Here is a 10,778-nt window from a genome sequence, read left to right as displayed (position 1 = left end):
GTTCCTACCAGATTCTGCAAAAAATATTATTATCTACTCCATCAACCAAACTTGAGAAAAAAAATATAAGGAAACCAAAAAGATAAACAACAAGAGAGGAAATGTGGAACGAATGAAGGTTTCAATTAAATATGATTATATGAATATTTGTTTTGATATTCAATTTTTTGTGTTCGCCTTAGAATTTAAAAATCTAACTCTGAAGTAGCGTAGTCACTACACCAAAACAGGCTTTTAGCGACGCTTTTTTAGGCCTTTAGCGGCGCTTTTTCTACAATCACCGCTAAAAACAGCTATCTTTAGCGGCGCTTTTTTCACAAACGCCGCTAAAGACCACGACCTTTAACGGCGCTTTTCCCACAAACGCCGCTAAAGACCACGACCTTTAGCGGCACTTTTTTCAAAAACGCCGCTAAAAACATAATCTTTAAAAAAATTATTTTAATCCAATAATATTTATTTTTATGATAAATATTATATTATGTCTTATTTTTTAAATTTAATCTTTAAATATACTTTTAAGGATAAATAAAAATATTATTTAAATTAAATTTTCTATGAAAATTTTAACTTTAAAACTAAATATAAAAATTAATGAATTTAGTTTTAGAATTTAAAATAATAAATTAATAACACAATGAAAATCCAAAAGTTAGAACTCAAATTGTCGTAAATATTAAAGTAAAAATAAAAATTTAGAATCAAAACTAAAATAAGCAATGGAAAGATAGCTCAAATGTAGGTTTTTGCTGCAAGTTACACAGACAATATAAATATATTCTTTCTGCCCTAAAAAAATCCACTGATCTAATCACTGTACTAATAACCAATCAATCATTCATCAGAGAACTGATGCAATTTTACTGTTTTTATGCCACTAAAAGCAAAGCTGATGAATTGGCCACTTCATAAGGTTAAACCATGGATCCTTGTATTACAACTATATATTAATTCAAGACCAAAAATGTAAAAAGCCCATCACCAATAATCTATCCCTCTCATTACACATTAACTCACAAAAATCCACTTTATACATATATATATATATATATGTGAATCATACCATCTGCCCCTCCAAATCCCATCCATGAACCAAAAGATGAGAAATGAAAAAGATTTGCTAGGAGGCAAGAAAATCTCCTTGGATTAATAAAGAATCCATTGCTTCTCTCATCCTTACTAACCATATTAAAAGCATCATGAGAGCTCCGTTATCACACGTTCACACTTGTCTTCTAAAATCTTCACTGCTTCAGTAAATAGAATTTCAGGAGGTAATGCTCCAGTAGATTCAATGGTGAGTAGAAAAGGGGAGAAAAACATATGAATCTTAAGTTGTGCGTAACCTTAAGTTGGTTTGAAATCAATGAAAATATATTAATCATGCAATGGCATTAAAGAAATCTAGAACTAGTTTTGACAACACATGCAGAAGACATAGAGTAGCCCCACATTACTTACATATGAAATGATCTTTAACATGGCGCAGTGCCACACGTTTCTCCCAATCGTCACCTCTTATGCATTCTCTGCAAAGTGTGCACGCACGTGGCCTTGCTACAGTTGCCCTTCTCCTACCTGCTTGGCAGCCAAATTCTTCATTAGGAAATGTACCTAAAACAATATCTCCTAACTTCACATGCTAAAGCATATCAAGCAGAACCGGTCAGCACTATCACATAGCTACTAACCCCACTATTAGAGGAATATAATCCACATTTAGCAACGGAATATTGGAAAACCCTTTTATAGAGGAAAAAAACATAATTACCAAAATTTACACCATATAGACAACAAATCATAATGAACAGAAGTACCTTTTCCAAGATCTTCTATATCAAACACATTAACAGGGCATTTGCTTTTGAGTTCTTCAGCAAGGTCATCTTCGATATCTTCTAATAATACAACCTAAATATATAAATATATCATAATATTGTAATAATATAGAGTCAAAATGAGATAGAATAAACGAAAGAAATGAAATGGGTTTAGAAAAGAAGAAATCTACAGTTACAGTCTATCCTTAACTCAGGAAGCATCCGATACCAAGCAGTGGCCACTGGGGACCACTTTGCATGTGTTTTCCCAATGCCTTTAACAGCATGTGCTTCCAGTTCAATTTCCTAGCAAAAAAGTTGGAACTTTTAGTACACTCGAAAAACTTCATAAGGATTAGATTAACTTCTAACAACTTTAAAACGGTTCCTGAACTAATGAGAGCAGTACACAAAACCTTCTTAATCTACTAGCACCACATTTAGCTCGCGAAGAGATTTTTTCTAAACCTAAGGCATGATCTGCCATCTTGACATGCTTTATGAGCAATTTTTGAAACAAACAAAAGCATGTAAAATATACCTGGCCAGGGCCAAGTTTAGCAATAATAATATCTGGATACTTAGGGATAATGGGGTTCTTGACAAATTCTGGAATGGTCTCTTGACTGCAACCGAAGTAAGTGTATGTTTCAGGCTTTGATGATGAATCTGAAGCTGCATTTCTTGTTTCCTTAACCAGTTCACTCCCATTAGGCAACCACTTTAATGCATCCGATTTAACTGCATTATTATACATCATTAGAAACAAGGCAAAGCTATAAAGGGAAGACCTATTAATTTCATTTAAGTAAAAAGGTTTCATGTTTCACTGATAAAGCCCAAAACCGTACCTGTAATATGTGGACTACCTCTTTTACACTAAACATGGAGTTTGAAAACAATGGTGTTCTTTTCATTTGGCTGATCATTTTCTACAATTGAAAGAGACAAAAAGTAAAGAATTACCAAGTGCCCTAAGGGTAAACTCCATAAATTGGCAATAAAGAATTACCAAGTGCCCTAAGGGTAAACTCCATAAATTGGCAATATTGTCATTAACATAGCATATGTTAGCACTGAAAAGAGGTAGACCAAAAAGTCACAGACCTCAGCTATAAGGATCCCCCTGAATGAATTGGCAATAGCTGCATCAATACCGATCATATCAAACTCCATGTCATCTTCATTGAGTCGAACCACTTCAACTCTAAAGTTGTTAGAGAATCGGTCAAGTCGTGAACTATTATCAATTCCCATCGATGCATAAGCGCCAAAATATTGAATCCTCTCAGTCTACAAGCAACAAAAGCACCCAAAACATAAGACGTTTAATTATAATACAAAAAAAGAGACCCACAAATTTCAGAACCTTAAGAACAGAACAAGACAGATGATACAAAGAAACTAACCCAAACCCCAAATAAGGAAAAAGGCTCCATTTTTTTAATTACCCAATTAAACAACCCCAAGAAACCACTGTTTCTTAACACTCCATATATGAATAAAAGGGTGTTCATGAAAAAATTTCAACTGAAGATGTGTACTTTAGGTGATAAAAAAAAAGGGGGTAAGAGAGAAATACATGGATAGGGGCGTCCTTATTGCATGAAACACGACTTCGTTGGAGTTCAAGATGTGGTGGAAGTTGACCCATTGGCACATCTGGCAAATCCCAGTGAAAATTTCTTCTTTTCTTCTCCTACCCCCTCTGCCATTGCTTTGTTGCTTAGATTTTGATGTTAGGAATTTAGGGTTTAAATGGGAACTTAAAAGAAAGGGGTTTTAGCTATCTACACGGTTGAGGAGAAACTCTTATATTTAGGGATTTTGTTCTTTTTTGACAGAGAGAAAGCACAAAAGGAATTTCAAAAACCTTATCTGCTCTAGTAGCGGAGCTCCTTTAATTTGGAGATTTTAGGAGGAGAAATTTGGAAATAAATCGTGCCCTTTTTTTTTAAATGATTTTTGCGGCGTTTTTAAAAAGGCCGCTATTGCTTTTTTTTTGGTGCCTTTTTTATAAAATTGCCGCTAAAAATTATGTTATTTTGAACAAAATGTCACCATTTTACTCTGTTAAAAGTTTTTTATTTTATATATTAAATAATAACTATTTTAATATTTTAATATTTTAAGTAAGCAAATTTGAAATTTTTTTGAGGGAAAGTAAAATTCAAATTAAATTACTTTTTATAAATTATATAAAAATGAGATAAATTGAAATATAAATATGTAAATATTTGGATAAAATTTAAATTTAAATTTACATTTAAAAAACAAAATAATAATAATAATAAAAGAAGAAAAACAAAATCTAGGAGACCAATAATATTGTATGTTGTTAAACAAATACACCCATCAAACTTTCTTTTTATAGTATAAGCTAAAGCTTAGATAATTAAATTATCAAATATGCACATGAAGCATTTTTTTTCTTGTTTACATTCCCTTAATTAATTTTCTTGTTTACATTCCCTTAATTAATTTCAACATGTAAGCTTTAATTTGTTGACTTAAAAGCATCTTAAATCTTAATTAATACTTTAGATTGACCCAAATTGAGTCGAGATCAATTTTTATGTCTAAACTCGACTCTTGAAAAGGATTACTAAAATTTTCATATTTGAATTTAAATGGAAAATTGTTTTTAAATAAAAGATAATTATAATTTCATAGTTCAAATTTAAAACTCAATATATTTATTTATCAATTTTTTAAATCTAATATTTAAATATATCAAATGGTTTAAACCATTTAATCTAAATTTAGATTAAATATTTTTAAATATAAAAGCATTAATTAATTGTATAAATTTTCATCATTTAATAAATCTAAAGTAAACCTTAAATCCTAAACCATTTAATATATATAAAATTGATCTATTATCTCTTAAATAATTTAAACTATCTCCTAAACCTCTATCTCCTAAATCCTAAATCATAAAACATAAACCCTAAACCCTAACCCCTCTTTTTACAATTATATAAGAACTTAATTAATATATAAATTAAAAAATACTAATTAATCTAAACCTTAAACCCTAACACGACCTCGAATCTCTAAACCTTAAATCACTAACTCTTAACCCCTAACCCCCTAACCCCAAACCCCTAACTACTAACCCCTAAACCTTATTTAATATATAAATTAAAAACACTAATTAATCTAAACTCTAAACCCTAACCCGAATCCCTAACCCCTAACCCTTAACCATTAACCCTTAACCCCTAAATCACAACCCTTAAACCAGAATCCCTAATTCCATAATCTATAAACCTTAAAATTGTAAATCCTAAACCGACCTTAAATCCTAAATTAACCATATACCCTAAACCATATATATTAAACCCTAAACTATAATGATAATTAATTAAATATTTTAAAATTAATACTATCGTATCTTTTACAATTATATATGAAATTATTTAATATATAAATTAAAAATCAATCAGTCATGTACCCTAAAAATTTTTAAATTATTTTAAATAATAGTATTTTAATTTTTCCATTTTTAACAAATATTTTTCTATGTTTTTTATTTGAAATTATTTCTACGTGTCACTATTTCAAATTTAACCATTTTTAAAAAATATTCTGTTAAAAATAAATTGAATTTTAATTAATATAAATAAACAAATTAAATAGTAAATAGACAGATAAAATGTTTTTGCGGCGCTTTTTCAAAAACGCCGCTAAAGCCCCGAGCATTAACGGCGCTTTTTCAAAAACGCCGCTAAAAGCCTGAGCATTAGCGGCGCTTTCTCAAAAACGCCGCTAAAAGCCTGAGCATTAGCGGCGCTTCCTCAGAAACGCTGCTAAAAGCCTGAGTATTAGCAGCGCTTTCTCAAAAACGCCGCTAAAGGCCTGAGCATTAGCGGCGCTTTCTCAAAAACGCCGCTAAAGCTCCGAGCATTAGCGGTGCTTTTTCAAAAACGCCGCTAAAAGCCCCAAAAGGTCGAATGGGCTTAGGTTTTTAGCGGCGTTTTTTGAAAAAACGCCGCTAATGCCCATTTTTGGCGGCGCTTTTAAGAAAACGCCGCTAATGCTCGGTCTTTAGCTGCGTTTTAGTTAAAGCGCCGCTAATACTTGAATTTTAGCGGCGTTTTTTGTCCAAACGCCACTAAAAACGCCGCTAAAAGCCTGTTTTGGTGTAGTGTGTGGAACAAACATAATCGGTGATGTTATCCATTATTTGAATTTGCGATGGAATATCAAACATTAGCATGTGCTTGATACAAATATGTTCAATTTTAATATATTCTTATGACTCTCCACTAGACCATGACGCTAGCATAATCTACATGATAAGCTTATTCTCACTACACCAAAACAGGCTTTTAGTGGCGCTTTTTTAGGCCTTTAGCGGCGCCAAAAAACGCCGCTAAAAGTATTTGTGGCGCTTCGACAAGCGCCGCAAAAAATGCCGCTATTGAACTCGTCGCTAACTTTGGCGGCGTTTTTGAAAATAAACGCCACTAAAGGTCATGACCTTTAGCGGCGCATTTTCCACAAACGCCGCTATAGACCATGACCTTTAGCGGCGCTTTTCCCACAAACGCCGCTAAAGACAATGACCTTTAGCGGCACTTTTTCCATAAACGCCGCTAAAAACCATGACCTTTAGCGGCGCTTTTTATCACAAATGCCGCTATAGAACAAACCGTTAGCGACGCTTCTCTCAAAAACGCCGCTAAAAAATATCATGCAAAAAAATTATTTTAATCAAATAATATTTATTTTTATGATAAATATTATATTATGTTTTATTTTTTTAATTTGAACTTTAAATATACTTTTAAGGATAAATAAAAAATATTATTTAAATTAAATTTTTTATGAAAATGATAAAAGAAGGCAAATAAAGGAAGCTTAAATAATAATAATAATTAATAAAAGTGAGAAAACGTAAATAATTAATAAAAATAGTTAATTGTAAACCTCAAAATTTTGGTAAAATCAACACCAATGCAATGCAAGCCATTGTTAAGTCTAATACAAGTGAAGAAACTAAGATCCTAAGAAGAGAATCTGTTTTACTAACAAAGAAGAAAATATCCATACTATGTCCAAGATTTATATCGAAAAATCATATCGGAAGAAGCAATCTCTTTGCACACCATTTCAATTCCTAGTAAGGCCTTCAAATGTAGTTGATGAAAGCCGCATACACATCCGATCAATCACTTTCGGTTTGAAATTTCCTTGGCGGTCCTTAAACGAAAATAGGGCATAGGGCATGTGTTCCTACATAAGCATGGAAAAATCCAACTCAGTTCAAAGACAAATAACTAGATATCGTGTTTCAAACGAATGAATGTGCATGTGAGAGTATCTCCAATATGTACTTCTACCTTTTGTCATATATTTAGGCAGATAGACAACAGATTTTACATCCCAACAACTACTGCCCTGAGTACTAGAGTTTAATCACAGAAAAATCAAAATAAAACATGAACAACAAGGATAAAAAATAGTTCCATGTACTTACCTGCTCAAAACAAAGACTTAAGCCTCTGCTATAGAAGTTGATATATAGAATACATAAACATGCCACAATAAAACCTGTACATAGAGAAAATTGTTTAGGGGGAACAATTCAAATTCTAACACAAAAGGCATATGACACCACGAAACTAGCAGTGCAAATTAATAATTGAATTCACCAAATATTTGGAACCAATTGCAATAAATTGTTAGTATAAAAAGACTCAGATACCTATAAAGCTACCTCACAATCAATTACTACACAATATAAGTTATTTTGTTTAAGAAATAAGCTTATGAAGAACAAGTACTTCGGGTACTGCTCCCTATCATATACCTGACTAAGAAGTTTTGGTTTGTCTTCTGTTGAAAATGTAACTTCATGCATGGGCCTGCATCAGCACCAAAGAATGTAAATTTCACCATCGAAATGGATAGAAAGTATTTATAAAGCTTCACCAAAAATGACAGAAGCATCGATATGTGAATGGTAAAGCAGGAAGATGAAAACTAAATATGATGAACAAACTTGCAAAAACACACCTAAAACTGAAGTCAACTAAAGATGGTGGTGAAGAATTGCTCTGAGGTAAGAAAGTTGAACTTTGACAGGACCTTATCAGTTAATGCACTCGTAAATAATTTAAAGATCCAATACATAATATTCAAAAAGTATATGATGATCAAGTCCCCAAAAACCAAACTACCACTAACTTAACCAAAATTTTTGTATAAACAATCAGCCCTCACCTAAGGACATGTTAAGGCATAAATAAATAGTTAAATACCGGGAAAGATGTGAACTGTCAAGTAAAGAACTATCTCCATCTTGATCCTTAGACTTATTTGCTTCAAGTGCAAGGGCTTCAAGATTAGGCGATGAGCCAAAGGCAGGTGGTGGATGTATGCTGACAATTGAAAAGCCAGCTAGAATTGTCAGCATCATTAACAATACAGTTAATGTCCAAAGTGAAAATAAAAGCAAACCTCTGTCTGTTAGAGTATTTTGAAAAATTTTGAGCAGACTCCTCGCACAGGGGGTTTGAAATAGTGGAATCAGCTCCATCAGATGTAGATTGGACCTACACAAGTAGGCAACCATCATGAGACATTTGACTATAAACAAAGTACAGTACATTTAAGAACAATCAAGAGCTGGAACCAATAGATTATGACATTTAGATGACACGGTAATGCTGGCAGTATGGGAAAGAAGGGAAGTTGGTTTTCTGCAATTAAAAAAAGTTTCTTTGCTGCTCATAGCAATTTGGTGTGACCTTGTTTTATCCCTAAATTTGCTTCTCATAGCAACTCGATTCATACTTTAAACTTTACTATGTATATTTGTAAAGTTGATAATCACATTCATTCATACTTTGCTGCTCATAGCAAGCACCTGCTACAAGACACTTTAATGAGGAATAAATCAAGGAAAATATAACAAAGGTATCCACTTACGATTCTTCTAAATTAATAACTTTAATAGCAACTTACTTGTTCAGTTCCTTGTCAAACCTGAAAATCAGGAAATGTATCAGCTATCCATCTCAACTTTAATAGCCAAGTAGATTTTACACCAAAGGAAGGTAAACCATTGCAATCAGAATTCACAAGTAAAACATAGACAACAATAAAAAAAATTCCAATTTTTGCTATTACAATTCCAAACAATTTCTTTTCATGATAAACAAGAATGCTAAATCAAAACATAGCATCTATGATAAGTTAAAATGTATTTTTCAATATTGAGATCATATATATAGGTTAGTAAATGATGGGTTTCATTTCAGTTATAGATTATCAGTTAAATTTATTCTTTTTCTGCCTTTTTAAGAAACAGTTTCAGCAAAAGTTGTTCTCTTGATGGAAGTGTATGCATTCCAGCAGAAACAGCAGTCCTTACCGCCCATGTGTGATACGGTGCACATACTTGAGCATAAGCTGTTGAAGCTGTGTTTCTCAATGAGTAATCCATACAACAGCAAAAACAACAAAAAGAGGTAACAAGCACTTAGAGATGCTCGCATTCAAGGATAATACCAAGATTCCCTCGAGAGAAAAATAAAGAGTTAAAGATGGAAGGGCATATAACGTACTTGGATGACAAAAATTGTTCAAATAAAGCTCGTACGAGGTGAAGACCCTGTCTAACACGACGCAGATCACGCGAAGGGCTTCTCTGTTTTTTCACTGCCCATTACCTACATCTGCATCAACTATATTTTCTAAAGTGGCAAACCTCTTTGATGCTTCCACAAGATTACCTACCTGATTTAAACCATCCATCCATCATCAATTAATAAATTAAAGTTTCAGTGATTGGTTCGAAATAGAGAGGGGGAAATCAAATAAACCTTGGCAACGTACTCCATCTTCGCGAATTTGAAGGCGAGACCGAGGGAGTTAAAAATAACAGAAACCAAAGAACAAGCATCACAGAACGCCTGCAATATTTGGAGTTGAAATTTGAAGTTGGAGGAAGAGACAAAAAACCCTTGTGAGTTTGGGTTTGCTGGTTTGTTTACCAAAAAAAAAAAAGATCTTGGGGCATGGAAAAGAGAGTGAAGAAGCCACCCAGAACTGGCTTCAGCTCTCTATATATAAACAAGAAGGAAAGAAAGATATAAGAAGAAGAAGAAGAAGAAGAAGAAGAAAGAGGCGATGAAATTTAAGAACTGATTTTAGGGGTTGCTCAGTAAGAATTAGGTGTTTTGAGGATACCGATTTTAGGGGGAAAAGTAGAAATCTTGTCAATCAACACAAAATATTTAGGGATACTGATTTTAGGGGGGAAAAGTTGGGATTTCGGAGGGAGGGAGGAGTTTTATAAAATGGCCCTATTTTTTTTAAGTGAAATTATTTTTTTGTTACTTTTAGCGGCGTTGTAAAATTTTTTTTATTTTGAATAAAACGACACCGTTTTGCTATTCTAAAAATTTTTTATTTTATTTTTTATAAATTGATTTATTTTTTGCATTGCTTACCTTTAAACGCCGCAAAATTATTTCATTTTGAACAAAACGACGCCGTTTTGCTATTCTAAAAATTTTTTATTTTGTTTTTTATAAATTGATTTATTTTTTGCGGCGTTTTGCTATTTCATTTTTATCTAAATTTTTTTTATTTTTTATAAATTGATTTATTTTTTGCGGCGTTTTTATAGCTTACCTTTAGCGGCGTTCTTTTGAAAAACGCCGCAAAATTATTTCATTTTGAACAAAACGACGCCGTTTTGCTATTCTAAAAATTTTTTATTTTGTTTTTTATAAATTGATTTATTTTTTGGTATGCTAATTTTTTTTTATAAATTGATTTATTTTTTGCGGCGTTTTTATCTATTGCTTACCTTTAGCGGCGTTTTTATGAAAAACGATTATTTCATTTTGAACAATTCATAAAAACGATGCAAAATTATTTCATTTTGAACAAAACGATGCCGTTTTGCTATTCTAAAAGTTTTTTATTTTGTTTTTTATA

General features: G+C 32.2%; 2 protein-coding genes across 13 annotated transcripts; both read right to left on the bottom strand.

The window, feature by feature from the left end:
* Positions 1–841: 841 nt before the first annotated feature.
* LOC105788499 (uncharacterized) lies at positions 842–3,740 on the bottom strand. Its single transcript, XM_052627352.1, is given in 7 exon segments — positions 842–1,301; positions 1,462–1,578; positions 1,818–1,913; positions 2,033–2,126; positions 2,362–2,561; positions 2,672–3,113; positions 3,403–3,740. Coding segments are annotated over 7 exon segments (1,125 nt in total). The 5' UTR covers positions 3,475–3,740; the 3' UTR covers positions 842–1,197.
* Positions 3,741–7,012: 3,272 nt separating this feature from the next.
* Positions 7,013–10,222, bottom strand: LOC105788497 (uncharacterized). 12 transcript variants are annotated; one of them, XR_008193399.1, is made up of 10 exons: positions 9,656–10,222; positions 9,398–9,569; positions 9,205–9,251; positions 8,796–8,816; positions 8,289–8,383; positions 8,090–8,209; positions 7,639–7,693; positions 7,306–7,379; positions 7,169–7,233; positions 7,019–7,061 (listed from the first exon to the last, which is right to left on the bottom strand). XR_008193399.1 is itself a non-coding variant. In XM_052627345.1 (9 exons), the coding sequence occupies exons 3-8, from the start codon at positions 9,237–9,239 to the stop codon at positions 7,334–7,336; spliced, it is 372 nt and encodes a 123-aa protein (XP_052483305.1). In that variant the 5' UTR covers positions 9,240–9,251; positions 9,398–9,569; positions 9,656–10,107; the 3' UTR covers positions 7,013–7,061; positions 7,306–7,333. The 12 variants fall into 12 exon arrangements, 7 of the variants coding, with proteins under 7 accessions (XP_052483305.1, XP_052483308.1, XP_052483306.1 ...); XM_052627345.1 differs by lacking the exon at positions 7,169–7,233 and having other exon boundaries at positions 7,013–7,061; positions 9,656–10,107; XR_008193397.1 differs by having other exon boundaries at positions 7,169–7,379; positions 9,656–10,111.
* Between the last annotated feature and the right edge of the window lie 556 nt (positions 10,223–10,778).

This window comes from Gossypium raimondii, chromosome 2, assembly GCF_025698545.1.
Source record: "Gossypium raimondii isolate GPD5lz chromosome 2, ASM2569854v1, whole genome shotgun sequence".
Classification (NCBI taxonomy): domain Eukaryota; kingdom Viridiplantae; phylum Streptophyta; class Magnoliopsida; order Malvales; family Malvaceae; genus Gossypium; species Gossypium raimondii.
The sequence above is the reverse complement of the archived record's forward strand: the minus strand, read 5'-3'. Positions and strand labels throughout refer to the sequence as shown.